Source organism: Taudactylus pleione, unplaced genomic scaffold, assembly GCF_031769625.1.
Source record: "Taudactylus pleione unplaced genomic scaffold, aTauple2 ptg000282l, whole genome shotgun sequence".
NCBI lineage: Eukaryota > Metazoa > Chordata > Amphibia > Anura > Myobatrachidae > Taudactylus > Taudactylus pleione.
Genome location: NW_028284684.1, coordinates 1,138,213 through 1,160,923, shown reverse-complemented (window position 1 = coordinate 1,160,923; position 22,711 = coordinate 1,138,213). Strand labels below are relative to the sequence as shown.

The 22,711-nt window shown below is 46.3% G+C and overlaps 2 protein-coding genes across 5 annotated transcripts in view; both read left to right on the top strand.

Annotated features, from left to right (window-relative positions):
* The window catches only part of LOC148512088 (E1A-binding protein p400-like), a 206,846-nt gene that overhangs the window by 59,666 nt on the left and 124,469 nt on the right, over positions 1–22,711 (top strand). For all 4 annotated transcript variants that reach the window (XM_088482083.1, XM_088482082.1, XM_088482081.1 and 1 more), the window contains exons 19-23: positions 4,420–4,586; positions 4,677–4,831; positions 8,786–8,974; positions 15,944–16,108; positions 17,479–17,631. In XM_088482083.1, the coding sequence (XP_088338209.1) occupies positions 4,420–4,586; positions 4,677–4,831; positions 8,786–8,974; positions 15,944–16,108; positions 17,479–17,631 (829 nt within the window). The remainder of the gene's footprint in view (positions 1–4,419; positions 4,587–4,676; positions 4,832–8,785; positions 8,975–15,943; positions 16,109–17,478; positions 17,632–22,711) is intronic.
* Positions 19,315–20,421, top strand: LOC148512091 (lamina-associated polypeptide 2, isoforms alpha/zeta-like). The gene has a single exon (XM_088482151.1). It carries the CDS (start codon positions 19,315–19,317, stop codon positions 20,419–20,421), a length of 1,107 nt encoding a protein of 368 aa, XP_088338277.1.

Here is a 22,711-nt window from a genome sequence, read left to right as displayed (position 1 = left end):
ACCACCCCGGTTTATTCACACCTCCCAAGTCTCCTCTTCATCCTCCCATGCCTGTTCCTGCCCAAACCAACCCTCAGGCGTGACACTCTGTAGAGGCGTTTCGGTACAGGGCGACTCTCCACGTGGGTCTCCCTCTCGCATATGTCATGACTCCAGGGCTCCTTGGACCAATTTTTGATTTCTGCCCATGTGTCATCTAAATTAAGTAATCCTGACTTTAGACTGGGTGCGTTCAGTATCCCGACCTCGGGGATACCGGGGGTCAGAATGCCGACGCCGGCAACCCGACCTCCGGAATCCCAACCGCCGGAATCCTGTAGGTAAGTAGCAGGGATAGGGGGGAGTGTTAGGGTTAGGCACTATGGGGGGAGGGTTAGGTTTAGGGTTGCAGGCAGGAGGAGATTAGGTTTAGGCACTGGGGGGGGGGAGTAGGTTCAGGCACCGGAGAGGGTTAGGATACCTAGCGACAGTTTCCTAACCCAGTCGGTATCCCGGTGTCGGGATTCTGACCGCCGGCAGAGAAGAGAGGCAAAGCCATGATGCTTCGTGGGGAAGGGTATTCCTACAAGGAAATTGCAAAGAGGTTGGGTGGTGGGGCAACGAAGTCAGGTGTAAGGAAACTCTGCATAAGGGTTGTGAGCAGTGGATCAACAAAATCGGCTGCAAGAACTGGGAGAAAGCCCATGCTTACAAAACAAGATGAGCGCAGAATCTGTCATCTGGCCCTGCAGGGCTGTCAAAGTTCTGCAAAAGCCATCAACAACATAATGAAAACATATGGTGTCCAAGTTTCTGACCGAACCATACGAAAAAAAACTTTGACGGTTTTGGTTTGCGAGCTAGGACCCTGAGAAAGAAGCCGTATCTAAACCAGAAACAGGCAGAAACTTATAGATTGGGCTCTGGCACACAATGAGTGGACAGAAGAAGACTGGGACAAGATTATTTGGAGTGACGAGACCAAAATCGGCATCTTCGGGAGTGATGGAGTGAAATTTGTTCAGCATCGGCCTGGGGAAGATCTTTTGCCCGAGTGCACCACAGCAACTATGAAGCACCCGGTGAGTGTGATGGTGTGGGGCATCATGGCCAGCCATTGTGTGGGACGTTTGGCTGTCGTTGTATGCAATATCCATGCCAAAAAGTATCAAGAAGCAGTGCTGGAGGTGAAACTGTTGCCCACAATCGAGGATTTGTTCGAAATTGACCCACGGAAGTGTATCTGTCATCAGGGTAGAGCACCATGCCACACCGCCAACCGTTCCATGAAGTGGTTTGGTGATCACCAAATCACTGTCTTGCCTTGGCCAGGAAATAGTCTGGATTTAAATCCGATAGAAAATCTTTGGTCAAGGCTTAAAGTGATGGTATCACGAAAAAATCCAAGTAACAAGAGAGAGCTGGTCGAAGCCATAATCCATGCCTGGAACCACGTGATTTCACCTGTAGAGCTGGGACGCCTGGTTCACTCGATGTCTCGACTAATCAAAGCTGTTCTTAAAAACAGAGGATAGCCAATGAAATATTAATTTTGTGTATTGCTGAAATTGCATATTTTTTTTTCCGTAATAACAGCATACCTGTAAAACTGTGGTTTTACTGAATTTTTCACTGGAAATTTGACAAATGATAACTTAAAAATAAATAGTAATTATGCTCACTCACATATACTTCGACTGGAATATAAATTATAAGTGATTTATAATGTAAAAATAATGACTAAACGCAAATTTTTCAAAATTTCCTAAAAGTGTCCAGAATTAATTCCACTAGTGTAACTATATCAACTGAGGGCCTGATTCAGAGCCGGACGCTATTTGCGCTCGCTCGTTCAGAAAAAGGGTCCGGCTATTTAATTGAGCGCTCGCTCTTTGCGGTCTGTTGACGCTTCTATGTCTGAGCGAGTGAACGAAACATGCGCTCGCTATTTTGTAAAGACACCCCCTGGCCGCTCGCATCCTACGTCATCTCCGCTATTTATTTGATTAATCGAGTACTTCGAAAGGCGTCTGAACTGCTCGCAGTGCTTGTGGTAGGATTTTCCTACCGCAATCATGCGAACAGTTCAGGCTAAGAAACAACCAAGTGACGTGGTCGATGACGCTACTTTGTTAATTATGCACACCCTTAAAACGCCCGTTTTGACTGTTTGGCACGCTTGCGTTCGGATCACCACTCCCCGTTTTCAAGCACCTTCCCCTGTTACCACCCACAAACTCCTCATCCTGTCACTCAAATTAGCAGGCACTCGCTATTTTGCAAGCGCTCGATTTCCGACCGCAATGACTGGTTGGCGCATGCGCATTACGACCCATACGCATGCGCAGATGTGCGAACATCGCTCGGAGCGAACGAGCGGCCACTTACGAGCGGCTCTGAATCAGGCCATGAGTCTCCTCACTTTGATTGGAAAGCAGGTAACTCAACTAAATCGCACATACTGGGACTGTGGTCCAGAGTTTTTGTTTTTCCTGATATAAGGATAAACACTTCCGAATATAACCGGGCAAACCAATTATTATACCTGCTTCTCCTTCATTTGTATATGCAAATAACCTAAGTGGACTCTAAGCTGGACACATTTAAAAGTATGGAAATCTTATACACAATATGTACTTATAATATTGACAGTATTTCTGCATAATGTTTCAGTCTATTGTATCTAATGTTGGAATTGTGTGATATATACATAGTTTCGGTTATTACTAATAATTGTACCATTGACTGGCATGGTCTTAAATGTATTCGAATATGTTTTTTATCAGATTGTTTTAAATATATGTTTCAACTTTTATACATTTTCTGATTTTTGTAGAAATTACCAGTGCAGCTTGCTGTGTCTGTATTAGTGGTTTTGTGGGGTTAGCAATTTCCTCCATTTCTTACTGCAGCAGGCTTTTTTGTTTTATTAAAAGAAAAAAAATCTTTGTCAGCTTGGCGCTAGTATTGCTGTATATATGTATGTGTGTGTGTATATATATATATAATATATATATAATAAATAAATAAATAAAATATGTGTGTGTATATATAAGATAGCTGCACACACCTAGGGGTCTGTGAAAACCCAAAACAAGATTACCCAAGGTAATCTCAAAAACAGAAGAAAGAAAAATGTCCAAAGACACGGAGATCTCACTGGACCATTGTTCACTTGGTAAAAATATTAGTCCACCGTCTCTGACCTCCAGGTCTTTGAGCAAGACAGATATTTATTTGAAGTCCTCTATCTAATGCGAGGAGAAGCTGCTGATACAATCACCTCTAGGTCTTGCAGCAATGTGGCACTTGCTGGGCTTCGTAAGATTAGAAGAACTGGCTGCTGGTGTAATTGCTCCCAATTTGGAGCTGATGACTCACTGATCCATAGCCCCACATGTCCGGAGGCTGTAAGAGTCAGCTCGTGACAGCCTTCACCAGTCCGCGTGTTTATCCAAATCCAGCGTCACCAACCAGAGGGTGGTAATCGTGTTGCAGCCAGCTCTCATGTACTCAGAGAGTCAGATGTTTGAAGTAATGTCTGGTATGCAGGAAATGCAAAATAGCAGCTTGTAGCAGTTTGTGATCACTGACACATTTCGCTTCCAGTCTAGGAAGCTTTATCAAAGAGTGAAATGAGATAGAGCACAGTGTCTCATTTTATACCTGCCATTCTCATTTCTAATTACTTACTTCATTCATCAATTAGTCTCCACCTGATTCTACAGGTGTTCTCATAATTGTACCTCCTACATACAAAACTTAAGTAAAAACTCTAAACCATACAATTTGGTATCTTGATCTCTTAGCATATAAATGTATATTTGAAATCATCCCCTAAAGGACGTTCCATCTCTTTATGCAAAATAAATATCAATATAGATATAAAACTAGAATAAACTTTATTAATTTATGTGAGCAAAAACATTTTTTGGGATTCAAACTCATTTTATCTCCTTTACTAACCATCCCAAACCGTATCTCTACAACGTTGTGGAGGATACTGTTACAGCTAAATTCTGAATGCTTATATAAAACATTGTACAACATTGTTATTACTATAAGTTAACCCTTAGTGAGCAACTCTAATGTTGAGGAATAAGTCACAATAGAAACTACTCGCATTATACGGAGGACTTCAAATAAATATCTGTCTTGCTCAAAGACCTGGAGGTCGGAGATGGTGGACTAATATTTTTACCAAGTGAACAATGGTCCGGTGAGATCACTGTGTCTTTTGACATTTTTCTCTTAAAAAATATATGTGGTTCCCAACAGGGACCTTTTATATATACAACAGCAATATAGCAGTTTTGGTTTTTATATATTAATCAGACTAGTCTGTATAGACTTCTTATAGAGAAGTAATTTTTAGTATTTGTTATATTGAATTATTGTTGTTAGATTTAACTTCCCTTGTATTTTATTTTTTTCATCCAGAACACAGACTTGTCCCTATTTGATTTAATTGGGATGGAGAATAAAATGACCCGTTATGAAGCTCAGGTACTTCCTAAAAAGAAAGTATCTCGAAAACTGATTCAAGAGCTGTATAACAACCCTGATCCTGGACCTCGACCCAATCAAGTTAAAATTAAACCCAGCAGGTAATAGACTTTGATATTTCAAAATGGTAACCTGTCTCCTTAGTTCAATATATATGGCAATTATCTATATATCTTTATTTTATCTTGTAGGTTGTTTGAGCCAGTCCTTTATGGCCAGAAACCTGAAGGGCGGTTAGTTGCTTTCCCAAGTACACCAGCAACACGTGGAGTGACTACTACAGCCGCAGTCACCCCACTCAAAAGGTCACCAGCCACCACACCTGCTGTGCCCCAGGCTACTAAAGGTACATTTTTAAATGCTGTTTCTGCTGTCTATCTAGTATTGAAGGTGGAATACGGTTAAGGTGTATGTGCCATGTAGTTTTTGTAAATATAAAATAAATAGAACAGCCATCAGTATAACATAACATTGTTTCCCTCAATGTCATCCATAAATGGCTTAGGGTAGTTTTTACATTAGCTGCTACTGTATGTAGACTTTTTTCTTATAATGTCATGTGATCCTTCAGTGTCAAGGTACTAAAACTGGCTCCTGATAATGCCTCAGGATGTTTCTCAGAAGCACTAGAAGACTTTTTACTGCTCATGTTCTTTACTACTCATGAATATTCATAGCTGCCCAGAAGGTGGCTAACAATGCAAGTGTAATATGTGTTGTCTATACAAATAATCTGCTAAATGTAATGAGCACTTGTGTAGTGGTGACAAGTACTACATTTATCGGAAAGTGATAAAAACACTAAGACAGGCTGCACCCATAAATTTAGATGTTAAATGGGCACTACTGAAGATCAATCTTCACCCCCTACAAGGTGTCTAAAAGGTTATGGATTAAAGTCTGTGCCACACTAGAAAAGCTGTGTGGTGCTGCCATTGCGCTCTTTGGTAAGTGCAGCCTCATTTACAGTGCCACTCGGTCAGCTTCCACTAGGGTACTGGGTTCTGCTAGACACTCAGTGCCCCCTGCTATTTTTCAGAGGCTAGGTCAGGTGGGGCACCCATATCACAGGCTGCCCCTTTCTAGTCACTCTTTGATAACTAGGGGGCTGTTCTCTAAGATGAAGAATTACGTGTTACTCCTCAGGATCTCGGGGAGGGTCATTTTGTACCCGGGGATGCTTCATCAAACTCTTTTTGGTGTCCTGGTCTCTGCTTGTTCGGGGTCCATACGCCTCAGGTTAGCTGCAATTCTTGTCACTATACCCTGGGACCATGTCCCGTGAACTTTAGCGCAACTCCGTCTCTCCCACTGGAATTAAGATGGGGCTTGTCTCGGTCTCTTCCCCCAGGGTTCTTTTCAGCAAGCTAGACCTCCGGTGCCATTTTGAGGGGCGAAAGAGTGGAGAGGAGCTTATATTGCGTCTGGCCCCCATTGGGTACACCCTTATTCCCTGCAGCAAATTAGTGCTGTGCTGCCATAGCTAATGCATATGATAAGGAGCATTCCTGGAGTGACCGAGCTCTCCTCCTTTCTTTGCGCCAAGGGTTTTTGAGTGCTATCTGTAGCTGCTTTTGCTCTTCTGAACATTACTGTGCACTTTACTCTGCTCTTTCTGTGCTGGGAACACTGTGCTTCTGCTTCTGTCCGCTTGTGTGTGATTCCTTGTGTTATGAACTGTGCGGTTTTATTGTGCACATTTGTACTTTTTACCAGATTTGAGGCTTGCTTCTCTGTTGCTTCACTCTTGGGGGCCTATTCATCATCACTTAATTGTCACAAAAGCAGGTGAAAGAGCACATTTTCACCTGCAATTGTGTACACTAATATGGGGACAGAATTCATCAAGCTCCGAAAATATATTTTGAAAATGGCGAATGCCCCCTCTTGGGGTTCGCAACCCACTCTTCCCTATGGGAAGTAGGTCCGGGTTGCGAGAAGGGATCCTTTTCGGGTCCCTCCACCCCTGAACGGCTCCTTCCGCCGGACGTCGGGTCTCTTGTGCGCATGCCTGACCTGCCGTCACTGCTCCGACAGGTGCAGTGAAGCCGCTCGGGAGGGAACAGCTCGCGAAAAGGAGCAGTGAAGCCGCTCACGGGGGGCAGCTGAACAATGCTGAATTGCTTCGGTGGCCGCGGCGAATTACAATGTTAATTATCGAGGTCCGTTTGAACCCCGACAATTAACATCATGAATAGGCTCCTTATTGTATTTGATTGTGGTTTGCAGTGTTTGCGTATTTTTTGTTTCTTTCGCCAGTGTGTCTGAAAAAACATTCCTCTTCCATGGTATTTCACTAGACTTCCCAGTGCTGTGCTTAAATTGCCTCAGGGCTGTCCGGAAACGGGTGGCCGCTGCACAGTTTCCTCCGCCAGGAAGAAAGATACATATCTTGACATGATGCTTCCAGAGTTGCAGAACCTACCTACTTTGGCATGATTGTATGCTCCTTCCCACTGGCAGTTTTCTTCTTGTGACATAATCTCTGGCAGATCAAACCACGGCCCTACCTGAGCAGAGTTTGTATATTCTCCCTGTGCTTGCGTGGGTTTCCTCCGGGTACTCCAGGTTCCTCCCACACTCCAAAAAATATACTGGTAGGTTAATTGGCTCCCAACACAAATTAACCCTAGTGGGTGTGCGCATGTGTAAGCTCCACTGGGACAAGGCCTGATGTGAATGACCAAATATTCTCTGTGAAGCGTTGCAGAATATGTGTGCGCTATATAAATAACTGATAATAATAATAATAATAATGTTACAGTCAATAGGTCGACTGGGACAAAAAAATTTTTTTAGCCCTAATCTTCACCCTAACCCTCTCTCCTGGTGCCTAACCCTAACTGTCGGGGTATGGGCCTGACCTTAACTGCCCCTACTAGTGCCTGACCCTAAATGGCCCTTCTAGTGCCTAACCATCAGGGTAAGTGCCTGTGCCTAACCCTAAAAAAAACATTTTTACCCTATCGACCATTTGTACATGTCAACCTTTAGTGTGTCGACCCTTTGTCCCTGTCGACCTATTGACTGTCTAACATCTGGTGTCTAGTCTCAGCAGGTAGCACCTCACATTGTGCTTAGGGTGTGCAATCTAGGGCCCCTCCCCCTATGTCGTCTATCTAGACATTGTCTACCTTTTTTACTGTCTATAGTCCGGCACCCGGCGGCGCAACACGGTCCATCGTTGGAGCAGCTTTGCTGGATGGCCACTTGGTCCTTTGTTCATATTTTCACCAAATTCTTGAAGATCAATGTTTTTGTGGATAGAGATGCCAGTTATGCGTAACATTGGCTAAGTGTCCTCTCCCCTAGGTGCAGCTTTGGGACATTCCCATGATTGGCGGTGTCCCTTTTGTAGAATGGAGGAAAGTAAAAAATAGGCTTTTTGGTACTCTCTCTCTTGGGGTCACTGCACTCCCACCCTTTGTTGGTCACTCCGTTTACTCTCATATTTCAGTGTCTCTCTGATTTTGAGTTTTTTTTTATTTTTTTATTAGGCTGTTTTTTCTTTCAGGTTGATGTTCTCTCTCTCTCTCTCTTTCACAATCTCTCTCTCACTCATTCTGTTTAATGACTGTTTAGAAAATAATTGCGTGTTTAGCAGGACGAGGATATGGAAGTCGGGAGTGTCTTTGCAGTGTCCCACAATGGAGTTAATAGAAGGATTTAATGTTATCTATAAATAAAAAATGAAGGATTGTTTAAAAATCAGCTTAATTTAACTTAATACACACTTGGCAATGACCAGTTTGTTTCTATTATTGATAACAAAACTGCAATGTGAATCCCCACTGGAATATTTTTAGATGCTTATTTAAATTTCTTTTATGATTTCCATTTTGTTTGTGTGTGTGTATATATTGTGTGTAAGTGAACACATAATATCTTGATTATTATGTGATTTATATGTTGATACTTGCAGAGCGCCCCTTTTTTCTGTAGACTGCTGTTTCTCTTGTTTATCTTTCAGAGTTCTCCCACCTTTATTACTGTGCGATAATCATCCTGCAGTTTCAAAGCTTGGCCTAATAGAAAGGTGTGGGTGTGGTGTAATTATAATGTCACTGTGGGCATGATCAAATGTGAATTAGATATATGCTGCTTGACAAAGTGGTAGCTGCCACAACTCTCCCAAGTTTGCTCGTATATAGTACAGTGTAGTAGCATTAATTTATGCCTTGTATATGTTTCATCAAATGCTATACACAAGTCAGCAAATCTATATTTAGGGTGCCTTTAGAACCTACTGTTGATCTAATCTGGACATTCTTCTATATCTAATTAGTTATGTCCCTCTCAGTACCTATCTCCCAGGGTCAAACGTCTCACATCTCAGTGGGTGCTCCAAGGCCACAGGCACCAACAGCCTTTGCAGCAACTACTTCAGTAAGGCAACTAAATCAGGCTAATTCCCAGACCTCTCAGCATGCAGTTCAGCAGAATGTTATGTCTCCAAGGCTGGTGCTCAGTTCTCAGGCCAGGCTTCCAAGTAAGTTGTTTTTTGTTTGTTTTTTCTAATATTTAAGTCTAATTTTGAAATATTACCCATTAAACCAACTTCTATTGTGATATTTATTCTCAAAACCAACGTATGTAGTGAAACCTACATGTCTTGACAGAACCTACTATTCCTTTGATGCTGCTGTAGCTGTTATCGAACCTAGGTCTCTAAGAGCATAGTGGGAATTATAGTTTAGCTACAGCTGGTGAGCGAGTTTACAATTCCCTGACAGAAACTAAATACACGATTTCTCTGGGTGTGATACGGCATGCCGGCGGTTCGGATGCCGCTGTTCAAAAGACCGACAATGGCATCCCGATCGTCAGCATGCCAACGTAGGCTCCGTAAGTACACTAACCCTCCCCCCTTCACCCCCTAAGCCTAACACCTCCCCCTGAGACTGCCTGTTTATGTGACTGGCAAGTAGCACTTCCAATGGAAGGCTACTGCCAGTCAGTGTAGCCAGTGCAGTCACAGACTGCAACTGGCTCACTGAGGTGGTGAATTTTTACTGGTGGGCTGCAGCCCTGCAGCCACTAGGTGAAATCCTCCACTGCTAGGTACCATAACGGAAAATGGACTCCTCCTTTCTCCTATAGCCCTTCTGCTCCTCTCCATTTTTCTCCTAATGCACTGAACAGGAGGTCGACATATAACTTTATCCAGAGGGATCTTGACTCCTATTATGGCTGCAACACACCTAGAAATCGTGTCACAACCCTTCAGTTGAAAAATGCGGTCTGTCACGGATTGCTGTTGGCTGGTATCCACAGTTAAATCTACACCTAAAACACAATGGTCTTTTTGCTCTACAGCTTTGCCGATCTCTGAACAGTCCCCAATTCAGACGTCCTTTTTTTTTTTTCCTTTTTTTTTTTAACCCTTGCTGGCTTTTGCTGTATTTGGTTACGTAACCTAATATTGCACATGGGCTAATATTGCACATGGGCTTAGGACCTCATTCAGGGCCGCTCGCAAAATGCGAGTGCTCGCTCTGAATGAGGGCGGCCGCTTCCTTTTTAAAATCCGGCCTCCTGGCCACTCGCTAAGCTGTGGGTGACCACCCACAGCTTTAGCGAGCGGCCAAGTTGATGGTCGCAATGGTTAAGACTATCAGGACTTGCGACGAGACCCTTGTAGTAGGGTCTCGTCTGCCGCAAGCCCCAGTCAGCTTTCGACCAATAGATCCGGAAGCTCACCACTGACATTACGAGTGATTGTCAGTGGGGCCACCCCCAAACGGCAGGCGTTCCTTTGGGAATGCCTCCGTTTGGCCGCCTACAAAACTGTGCGAGCTGTCGATGACCATCAACAGCCGCCCCTTTTGTAGTGAGCCCCGGAGCGAGGGAATTTCTCTCCCGCTCCGGGGCTTGCGTGCGCAGGGCCTCAACATCGACCCGCTTGTGAGCGGGTCTGAATGAGACCCTTCGTCCCTTTTCAGATGAGTCCAGGTAAATCTGGAATTATGTACATTATGGGCTTATTCAGAGATATTCATCTGATGATGAGCTTACATCTCCGATGGTTAGGGGTCTGTGCCTGTGTAGGGACCTGTTTTGCGCATGGTCAGAACCAGTCCTTCGATTACTCTTACAGACCCCCCGCCGCCCCCCAAGCTGCAGTGTGATTGACATGCAGCGTTTGGGGGCGGAGTGGGAGCTTGGGTCACGATCCGGGTCTGCATCAGTGGACACGGATACCTGGCCTCTGAAGTGACCATCACTCGATCGGGCTGCGGGAAGCTGTTAAGTATATAGTAAACAGGTGTCCACTGAGGCGTTTCGCTTCTGTATTGGGGGCTTTTTTCTATTTGACGGATTTTGCTTCCAAATTGGAGGTTTTTTCAGAGGACACTTGCTTACTATTTACCTTCAGTTGGATGCTGTTTGCTGGTTTACCTATTGCCACCTGACTTCATTTACATAGTCGAACTGGGACTTTGCTTGACATGTTGTGCGTGTCTCCGACAGCGGCTTGTGGAGCGGTCATTAAGCTGACCTGAGTATCAATACCAGAGCTGCTTGAGACCAAACATCTAAACCAGGTACTATTTCAGAGCTGCTCGCAGCTTGATGATATTAGGCACGTGACCTGTAAGTGAACAGACTTATCATTTACCATCCAGGTTCATCTGTTGAGCGGGGACACCATTATTCAAACCTGGTGTATATCGTCCGGAAGAACGTCATATTCTGACGGTACAAGTCAGGTGGTATATTAAATGGAGAATGTTCTATCTACTATACAGGAACATTTTCTGTGATGCTGATCGTTCTATTAGCAACATATTTTTAATACATGGAGACGTATTTAATATCGGAGGATTTTTGATATAAGCTACTTTTTTCTCCTATTTTTTGATCTATTAATGTGGATATTTTTTAATAATATATAGGGTTGTATAATTACACAATGCCACGTTACATGGCGCTGTATCTTTTTTTTTTTTTTATATATATATTTCTGCCAGCAGAGTATTACTTTATATTATATATAGTGTTCTCTACCAAGCAATTTTATCTAGGTTTCTACTCCAGGGTCCATAGGGTATCCACAGGATACCTTGAGGTATAGGCGATGGTGGCAGTCATCGGGCACCTCAGAGTTAACGTTTTCAGCCTCCCAAGATGCACTGGATCCCCCTCCTATACCCCGCCCCCGAGCCAAGGCAAATCAGTTTCGTAGGTGCCCGGCTGAGTCGGGTCACCATTTTCAGCCCCTGAAGTTCTTTAAACAGTGTTGCTGCAACATGAGCTGTACAGCATGGATCTTCAGTACTGACGTCTATGCTGACGCTCCTACGCCCTGTCGGACCAGAACGCCGGTACTGATCCGGGGATGCTGGTGGGTGTCTGGGGTCACAGCTAGCGGTGACCCCAGATTACCCGGATTCAAGGGGGTCAAGTAAGTGGCGGGGTCTCGCAGAGGGTACCCGCCGATACACAGTCCTGGTTCCTCAGGCAGGGGGCTCCCTGGGGACAGGCTGCGTGTGGAGCCAGATATTAACCTGCGCTTCCATTAGACCACCAGGGACAGCGGGCTGCAGCTGAGCGGTAAAGCTCCAGCGTCCCAGGGGTTAATTGCATGCCAGGGGGGCGCGCCTTCCCTGTTTCACAGCCGGCGCCTCCCCCGCTGCACAGTGCCTCTCCATAGCGGTCTGGCGGGCTGTGTCAGCGCTCCTTCCCTGGGCCTGCCTCCCCTCAGCTCCTCTGCCATTTTCTGAGTGAAGTGTGCAAACGCTGCTGGACGCTGGATACAGGTGGCATCTTGGTCCGGGTCCCCCACATACCTCTCCTCTGATAAGGTCAGAGTATGCAGCACTGTTTCCTACCAGGCTCTGTGTATCTGCGTAGTTGATCATATTACTGGTAGTGCAGGGACTTGTTTCTGCATTGTATGTGACTTAATGCTAGCGCTGTATGCCTGTACTTTCACTTTTGACTGTCAGCCATTTTACTATCCCTGTTCTTCCTCTGCTAAAGCCCTTGCGGTGCGGTGTTGCAGGGTGTTTATTACCTCACAGTGAAAGTATTTTCTGTGAGGGGAGTCGCATACACTCCGTTTACACTCATCATGTCTGAGAGTGAACGTGACTTTCCTCTTCTGCTAAAGTGTATCACATGTAATGTACCATTAGCGAAGGGTGATGGGAACACTGAGGGACTATGTAGGGCATGTTATCTTATATCACACCCGATTTCTGTCACTGCGCCTGTGCAGGAACCGCCCTGGGCTTGTTTTGCTAAGGCACTTACAACCCTTGTGGGCCAGCTGGCGACGCCCTGTGCGTTTCCCCAGGTGGGGTTATCGCAGCAGTCGGTAGTGTCATCACCCATGCAGGGGTACCCCAGTGTTTCACGCTTTCGCCCCCCCAGGTCTCTCAGGAGCCTGCGTGGGTGAATTCATTTTCCAATACTGTACAGCACCTGACGGACGTTTTACAGGGGGGAGTCCTAATTACGGCCTTCTAATCGGCCTTTATTGTCGTCAGTTCAGTTTGATGAGGATGAAGTCTCGTCTGATGATGAGATTTTTGACTTTTCGGACCAAGAGCCCCTTTGTACTAAGGAGGCGGAGTCAAAGTCTAATGTCTATATACCTGGCCCTTATATGGGCAGTCCGTGCGGCTTTGGTTATTGAGGATGAGGATCCCCCGTGGCCAAATCCAAATAGGCCTTCTTTAAGGATATTATTATTATTACACTGTATTTCCTCTATCTGGTCAGTTGGTGGATCATTTAGAGGAGGCGTGGAAAAATCCGGGTAATCTGTTGCAGCCTCAAAAACGCTTGGCCTTTGCATACCCTTTGCGGATAATTACTTTTCTAAGTGGGAAACCCCTCCTCAGGTGGATTTTCATGTCACACGCCTAGTGAGGAGTGCTACATTGCCAATGCCCTCCATGTCCTCCTTAAAGGATGCTATGGATCGCAAGGTGGAAATATGCCTAAAATCCATTTATTCCTTTGCTGGAGGGGCATCCAGACCGGCTATGGCCGTGTGCTGGGTGGCCAGAGCCATGGAGCGCTGGGCTGATAGCCGCGCAGGTACAGTCGGACAACGCCACCACGGTGGCTTACATAAACCGCCAATGAGGGACCCGAAGTCGGGCGGCGCTGACAGAGGTGTCCCGCATCCCGACTTGGGGCGGAGGGCAATCTCCCTGCCATGTCGGCGGTGTTCATCCTGGGAGTCGTCAACTGGGAAGCAGACTTTCTCAGCCGTCAAGACATGCATCCAGGAGGTGTTTCAACTCCTGGTGGGCAAGTGGGGCCATCCAGAGATAGACCTCATGGCCTCCCCACACAACAACAAGCTGCCTATGTACAGGTCAAGGACAAGAGACACGGAGGCTCTTCTGTTGGACGCTCTGTCGGTCCGGTCGACCTTCCAGTCTGCGTACCTCTTCCCTCCGTTCTCCCTTCTACCTCAAGTGGTTTGAAAATTCAAGCAAGAAGGCGGCACACTCCTGTTGATCGCTCCGGCGTGGCCCAGACGTCGCTGGTACTCAGATCTTCGGAGTCTCTCCGTAGACACTCCAATGCTGTTGCCTCTACATCCGGACCTGTTATCACAGGGTCCTTGTCATTACCCAGACCTGAGTCGTCTGTCGGCGTGGCTGTTGAGACAGCCCTCTTAATGTCCAGGGGTTTTTCCAGCTCTGTAGTTCACACCATTCTCAGAGCTCGGAAGCCTGTGTCTGCAAGAATTTACCACCGAGTATGGCATACTTTATTTGAATGGTGTCGTCCTAGAGGCTATGATCCTCAGGTGTTCCGGATATCCAGGGTGTTGGCTTTCCTGCAGGTGGGCTTAGATCACGGTCTTCGCCTTGCTTCTCTGAAGGTGCAGGTTTCTGCCCTGTCAGTGTGGCTTCAGCGTCTGATTGCTACTCTTCCTGATGTCTGCACCTTTCTGCAAGGTGTACTTCGTATTCAGCCTCCCTTTGTTCCATCAGTGGCTCCTTGGGATCTGGCAGTGGCCCGAGGGCTCTCCAAGGACCACCATTTGAACCACTGGCCTCAGTGGATTTGAAATGGCTTATGGCTAAGACTGTTTTTCTTCTGGCCATTGCTTCAGCCTCAGAATTGGGGCTCTCATGTTGGCCTCCCTTTCTCATTTTTCATAGCGACAGGGTGGTGCTTCGTACTCGCCCTAGTTTCCTCCCTAAGGTGGTATCTAGTTTCCACATTAACGAGGAAATCATAGTTACGGCCTTTAATTCTCCAGACCTCTCGGTTGGTGAGGCCACCTTGGATGTGGTACAGGCTCTAAGGATGTATGTTGACCATTCCAATTCCTTTAGGAAGTCGTACTCCTTGTTTGTCCTGTATGGCTTCCGGAAGAAGGGTTGACCTGCCACTAAGCAAACTTTGGCAGGATGCATTCGCATGGCAATTTCTGAGGCTTACATTCATGAAGGCCTTCCTGTTCCATCCTCTGTTAGGGCTCATTCCACTAGGTCTGTGGGTCCTTCGTGGGCAGCTTGATGTGGTGCCTCTGCTATTTAGCTGGGCAAGGCTGCCACGTGGTCTTCTGTCCATACTTTTGTGAGGTATTATGCATTTAACACCTTCGCCTCTCAGGATGCTTCCTTCGGGCGGCGGAATCTCCTTTCAGCACAGGAGCGTCCCCACCCTTAAAGTATACTGCTTTGGGACATCTCCAAGGTATCCTTTGGATACCCTATGGACCCTGAAGTAGAAAATATGAGATATGGTAAGAACTTACCCTTGTTATCTCTATTTCTACGAAGTCCATAGGGTTCCACAGGACTCCCGCCCTGTCGCACCTGTACTGCAGATGGGCTTTGCTCTGGTCACCGGTTTTTCTGTCTCCTTCTGGTGAAAATGTGATTCTTGTGTGTTCCAGAACTTTCTTCTCTCTCTTTCTTCTCCTATGGCTTGGTACGTAATTGATTTGCCTTGCCTTGGCTCAGGGGCGGGGTATAGGAGGGGGACCCAGTGCATGCTGGGAGGTTGAAAACTTAAACTCTTAGGTGCCCGATGACTGCCGCCATCGCCTATACCCCAAGGTATCCTGTGGAACCCTATGGACTTCTTAGAAATAGAAATAACAAGGGTAAGTTCTTACCATATCTCATATTTTTTTGATGTATTAATTCATTGTATTCTAAATTGATTGGATATAAGTATTTTAAATATTTCCATTTTTTCTGACATGTCAAGTATATGAGTATAATTTTGGCTATTTGAGTACTATGAGCGCAACACCAGCCTTGTATATATCTTTATAGTGATTGGTTTCCAGTCCCTTTAGTGGTCTTGCACAGGTTCACGGTTGTGTGCAGCTACTAATCCACTTTTTATTTTTCCAATTTCACTGCTTGGTTTTCTAGTTTGGTATTGGTTCAGGCTTGCTTACATTTGTTTGTACTTATCCATTGCTTCTCACTGGAAGCCTCTGTAATATTTCTGTTTCTTTTGGTTTCTGCAGGTGGTGAAGTAGTAAAAATTGCTCAGCTGGCAACTGCTGGTGCATCCCAGGGTCGTATTGCTCAGCCAGAGACCCCAGTTACTCTGCAGTTTCAAGGAAACAAATTCACTCTGTCCCAGAGCCAGTTGCGGCAGCTCACTGCTGGACAGCCATTACAGCTGCAAGGTAACATGAACAAAATTAATTGTCTCTTAATTTGTTTTCATCGTGAGGACCACTCTTACACATTTGTTATGAACCTGTTTTTTTTTTTTTTTTTTTTTAAACATGATTTCTGTGAGGCACTAATACTACAAATATAACTTGTATAGTGATAAGTAGTATATTTTTAGACCACTGAGATCTCCTCTGTGTTTGTGTTTTGACACATGTTGATAACCCAAATAAATTTCTTCCATTATGAGGATTGTATGGCCACCGTATGGCCCGTATTCAAATAGCCGCGAAAAGTCGGAATCCGCGAAAAAGTATCGCCGATTGCAACATTTCGCCAAGCGGAAACGCAATGCGATGTAATAGGCGAAAAAGATTTGCCTATGAATAGGTGGAGAGAAAAAGAGTGCAAAATCACTATTTTGGGGCGCAAAGGTGGGGAAACCACTCAGCACCCTTTGGACAACCCCCAAAGGATAATTGTGTAAAAAAAAAAAAAAAAAGTGGGGGGACAACTTTAAACCATGCTTGCACCCATTTTCAAGTACCCCAAATTTGACGGGAGTACTTATTTTCACCCAAAAAAACTGCTTAATGCTATTCTTCACCACTTGTTCAAAGACGCTAATTAGACGATTAACACACCTTAATTACCCCAAATAGCTTTATTAGGGCTATTCAGGTTCATGTACATTGTTCCCCAATGTTAGTGCATCTTTTAGGGGGTGTCAGGCTGATTTCCCCAATTCTGACAGCACTTTTCGCCTGGTTTGCATTCGCCAGGTTGCGTTTTTGCGTCTTTTGGAATTTAATAGGGTGAATCGCGGGGACGTGCGCAATAAGTTTTTGCAGCTAAAATACGAGATGTAGGCAAAGAGAATGGCAGGCGAAAAAGTAGCGCCGGTGCAAAACTAATTGAATGCGGGCTATGGCTGAACTTTTAAGTAAGACCTTTTGGACATAACTTGTATAGACTGAGAAATATGAGCTGTTGCCTATAGTTATTTACACCAATGTGTTTGTTTATTTTTTTTGGACTATTTAGAGGGCGAAATGTATCCTTATTTATAAATTATTGAGATATCAGATGTACCTAGTATTAAGTGTTAATATACTTGATAAATTCATGAGGAAAACACAGCAATTGGTTGTTAATTATTAGTATATATCTTTGAGTCTGTATACTTAATTTGGGCCTTTGGTAACAATATTTGCACAATTTGTTTTTCATTTGATATTGTGTAATAAGGAATATTTAATGCATTATGGTCTGTAGACATGATCACTTATTTTTAGCCTGTATCAGCTTTTCTCTTTTCCCCGATTAATAATATAGTTGTGTAGATTATATTGGATTTTTTTCTGTGTGTTCCTTGTCCCAGGTAATGTTCTACAGATTGTTTCTGCCCCTGGTCAGTACCTGCGTCCTCAAGGATCCGTTGTTCTTCCAACCATGCCACAAGGTGCAGCTGCTACTGTTATGAGAAACCAATCCCAACTGAGTGCTCCACAGTCCAATACTGTGCCGTCAGCAGGTGAGGATATCGCAGCGGGTGTGAATAGCCTGCTTATAGTTAGTATGTGTCTCTTAATTCATAAAAGAAGTCTTCTACTTTATATTGTAGTAATGTGAGGGTTTCTGCCATGATGTTTTTATTAATATAAAATGTGTATGCTTGTGAATTAGCTACTTTTTTATTTCTCTTTCATCCACTAGGGGACACTGGAGCTTCATGACAGTGGGGTATAGACGGTGGGTTGAGTTGAGCCTGGCACTTTAAAAATCTAAGTGTGACTGGCTCCTCCCCCTCTATGCCCCATCAGCCCCAGTTTTTAGAATGTGCCCGAGTAGAGCTTGTGCACATGGGGCTGTCTCCAGCCCTAATAGTAATAAAAAAAAGAAAGAAAAAAAAGAAATATAACATGAGGACAGGCAGACTGTTAGCTGTGACAGTCTGCCTGCAACATGGGAGCCGCCAGAGCGGCTACTGCAGCCTGTGTCCGGTCACCCTATGGAGGGGATACATCCAAGAGTCCACAGACTCAGCAGGGCCCGCAACAGTTGAAACCGGCTTGTGTCCGGGTCCCCGCTCCCCCCTCACCGCCCAGCACTCTGGCCGCAACAGCAGCGTGAGTATGCACACATCTCCTGACTAGCAGGAGAGGTTAATAAGCTGGGCTAGTGACACTGTCACTCATGTAATACAGCCGCTTAACGCGGCTGTTAGTGTGCCACGCTGGTGCTTGATTAGAAGCACCGGCGCTGGCTTCTTGGATGTCAGCCGCTGCGTGGCTGTCCCTCTGCGGGCCGGTGCTTGTAATGGAAGCACCGGTGCCAGTCTCTTGACAGCACGCTGCCTAATTAACGCAGCGTGGCGGTTTGCAAGCCACTGGATGGTCGTCTGAGAAGCGGCCATTCTCCGGGAGGGGAGAAGCCGCTTACATTAGAAGCGGCCGTGCTATACATCCTGCATGTCATGGCCGCTCTCTATAGAACTGTATGCTATAAAGGGGCGGAGCTTCCTAGCGGCGGCCATAACTGGTGTTATGTCCATCCTCCTCCTCCTTCACTACCTTAGCGGGTTTGGCGCACGCTGCTCACAAGAAGTGGCGCCAAAGTGTAGTCCAGACACAGCACAGTGTCCTGGAGAAAACCAGCACTACATTAAAGGAAAGGCAGTGACTGACAGCTTCAGCTGAAGGGGTCTGTGAGTCATACAGTGGGGTAGCATTTACTGCTACCCTGCCTATTCTAAATTGAGTAGCATTATATAAGATTCTGCTCCTCCCTATCTTTGCTCTGTCTGCCCCAGTCACTTGAGTAGAATTATTATTGAAATTCTGCTCCTCCCTATTTGCTCTTTCTGCATGTATGTGGTGGTTGTTCTGGAAGTCATCTCAACTCACAGACAGACAAAACTGCTTCACAAAAATTGTTTGCCTGCACTAAGTGCAATAAGAAATTTACCCATGCTCGCTCTGAAGGGTCTTCCCTGTGCGATGCGTGTGAAGCAGAGAGTGTTAACACAGTCTGTCACACCCTCCTTAATAAATAGTTTGGCAGGGGTCATGGCGGATCTTTCTTCTGAATTAGCCGCTTCCCGTAGGGAACGGGAGGCCGCCAGAAATCAACCTGGTACATCTCACCCTTCTTTTCTAGCGACAGAACCAGTGTGGGCTCAGGATCTAGTCCGCTCTGTGAATAGCCTTACCAGGTTATGGGTTCTGCGTCTAAAGCTCCTGAGACTGCGGTAAGTCGGCCGTCTAAGAAGAGGTCACTTCCGGCGGTTCTCCAGTCAGATGAGGAATTTGCAGCAGATCACTCATCTCAGGAGGAGGAAGGGGAAATGCTGGACGAATCGGATGTAGAGGCTTCCTCACAAGATGCAATGCAGGGTATTGATGCACTCATCCTAGCGGTGAGGGAAGTTCTTCAGATTTCTGGCCCTGAAGCTCCAGAATCGTTAGAAGACTCCTTGTTTGCCAAGACACAGAAGTTTTCTGTCACATTCCCTGTTTCTCTCCAGTTAGACGAACAGATGACGGCAGCCTGGCAGAATCCAGATCGTAAATTTCAGATTCCTAGGTGTTTTTTCTCCCTTTACCCGTTTCCAGAGGAAAATAGAAAACGATGGGAGACCCCGCCACCGGTGGATTCTTCGGTTTCTCGGTTGTCAAAGAAAACCACATTACCCGTTCCAGGAGCTTATACGTTGAAGGAAAGCTCAGAGCGGAAATTAGAAACCACTCTGAAATCCATTTATACGGCTGCAGGTGCACTTCTCCGGCCTGCCTTGGTAGGCTCTTGGGTCAACAAGGCAGTGGAGAAGTGGGCAGAACAATTGACGGAAAGTCTAAAGTCCAACACCTCGCGGGCGGATCTGATTACTTTGGCAGAGCATATTCAGGAATCCGCAGTATACTTGGGAGACGCCTCCAGAGATATTGGCCAGGTAGGCGCTAGGATCTCTGCTTCGGCAGTCGCTGCTCGCCGAGCACTTTGGCTTCGTACCTGGCAAGCGGATGGGGAGTCCAAAAGAGCGGTTGAAGCTCTTCCTTTCACAGGCGATATTTTATTTGGTCCGGAGTTGGACAAGTGGATCTCGCTGGCCACTGGGGGTAAGAGTACTTTTCTACCTTCCTCAGCACCTCCTCCACGTCGATCGTTTAAAGGACCTTCCTTTCATTCCTTTCGAGCTCCAGCGAGATTTCAGGGTCGACCGCGAGGTTCGTCTTCAGCAGGGCGAGGAGGTCGCTCTAGAGGACGTCAAGCGTCTAATGCCCGTCGTCCAGATCCCAAGCCAGCAGACAAGCCTGTGGCATGACGTATCTTCCTACCAGTGGACAAGGCCATAGCCATACAGGAGCTGGTTCGTTTGGTGCTCAGACCCAAAAAAGTGTCTGTGCATCTTTACATTCATCTACTGGGAAAGATGGTGGCCTCCTTCGAGGCCATCCAATTCGGCAGATTTCACTCCAGAACTTTTCCATTGAATCTTCTGTCTCAATGGTCCGGGTCCCACCTACAGATACATCGGCTGGCGCGTCTGTCTCCCCTGACCCGCATATCCTTGCTCTGGTGGCTCCGGACCAACCATATGATAGCAGGTCGGTGCTTCGGAATTTGGAATTGGACCTTAGTCACTACGGACGCCAGCCTCCGCGGATGGGGAGCTGTGGTCCTGGACAATCACTTCGAGGGGCGTTGGTCGCGGCAGGAATCCCTCTTATCGATCAACGTTCTCGAACTGTGGGCAGTCTACAGACCCTGGATACAGACTGCTCCTCTGCAACGAGGACTTCCGGGTCGGATTATATCCGACAACGCCACGGCCGTGGCGTACATAAATCGACAAGGAGGAACCCGCAGTCGTCTGGCAATGAGAGAGGCCAGCCGCATCCTCCTGTGGGCAGAAAAACACATCAAGGCCATCTCCGCAGTATTCATTCCGGGAGTCGACAACTGGAAAGCGGACTACCTCAGACGTCAGGATCTTCTCCCCGGGGAGTGGTCCCTTCATCCTGAGGTCTTCCTTCAACTAGTTCACAGATGGGGGAAACCACAGATAGATCTGATTGCGTCCCCGACAAATCATCAGCTACCACTTTACTGCTCCAGGACCAGGGATCCGGCAGCGGTGGGAGCGGATGCTTTACTGATTCCTTGGCCATACAGCCTTGTATACCTGTTCCCACCGTTTCCGCTTCTTCCTCGGATTCTCAAGCGGATCAAACGAGAGTCGTCCACCGTCATCCTAGTGGCTCCGGATTGGCCTCGCCGGGTTTGGTACTCCGATCTCGTATTCCTTCTAGCAGACGAACCTTGGCCTCTTCCACTGCAGTCGGACCTTCTACACCAGGGTCCATTTGTGTACCCAGATTTACGGCGGCTTTGTTTGACGGCGTGGCTATTGATTCCCTCGGGCGGTCATTCCTACCATGCTTAGGGCTAGAAAACCGGTGACATCAGCGCATTATCATCGCATTTGGAAGACACATATCTCCTGGTGTGGAAGTCGTGGATCTTCCACTTCATCTTTTCATTTACCGCGTCGTCTTCTTTTTCTTCAAAAAGGACTTCATGCGGGCCTACGCCTGGGATCGCTTAAAGTGCAGATTTCTGCTCTTTCTATTTTTTTTCAGCGTCGTCTAGCTCTGATTCTGGCGGTTCAGACCTTTTTATCAAGGAGTACTTAGAGTTCAGCCCCCCTTTGTGCCTCCCACAGCTCTTTGGGACCTGAACCTTGTTTTATCCTTCCTTCAGTCAGCCACGTTTGAGCCTTTGCAGGACATGGAATTGAAGTATTTAACTTGGAAGATGATCCTTTATTGGCCCTGGCTTCGGCTAGACGAGTGTCGGAACTTGGAGCTTTGTCCTGCCGTTCCCCTTACTTAATTTTTCACGATGATATGGCGGAAATTCATACCCGCCCTTCCTTTTTGCCCAAGGTGGTCACGGCGTTTCATCTGAACCAGCCGATTGTGGTACCAGCCTTGTCGGACTCTTCCGGGGATTCTCACTCCTTGGATGTTGTTCGGGCACATCGCATTTATGTGGCCCGTACTGAAGGACTACGTAAATCAGAGGCTCTGCTTGTCCTTTATGATGCTAATCGGCGTGGCTGGCCTGCGTCTAAGCAAACTTTGGCCAGGTGGATTCGTCTGACTATTCGTCAGGCATATGTTGCTTCTGCTCGACCTCCACCGGTATCCATCTCTGCATATTCTACGCGCTCTGTGGGTACTTCTTGGGCGGCACGTAGAGGTGCCTCGGCTTCACAGCTTTGTAGAGCAGCTACGTGGTCTTCAGTGTATACTTTTGTACGTTTCTACAGATTTGACACTTTTGTGGCTTTTGCTTCGAGTTTTGGTCGCAGTGTCTTGCAGGGTGTTCAGCACTCTCCCCCCCAGGAGGGTGGCTTTGGGATGTCCCCACTGTCATGGATCTCCAGTGTCCCCTAGTGGATGAAGGAGAAAACAGGATTTTGGTACTTACCGTTAAATCCATTTCTCCGATTCCACAGGGGACACCCGCCCAGTGCTTCTTGCCTGCTTACAGTTCTTGCTCTGCTTCAATTCTATTGCAGTTTTGGTCCGTTCTGGTTGTGTGGCTGT

Coding starts and splice junctions, on each gene's coding strand:
- LOC148512091 (XM_088482151.1), top strand. CDS start 19,315: ATGGGTTCTGCGTCTAAAGCTCCTGAGACTGCGGTAAGTCGGCCGTCT.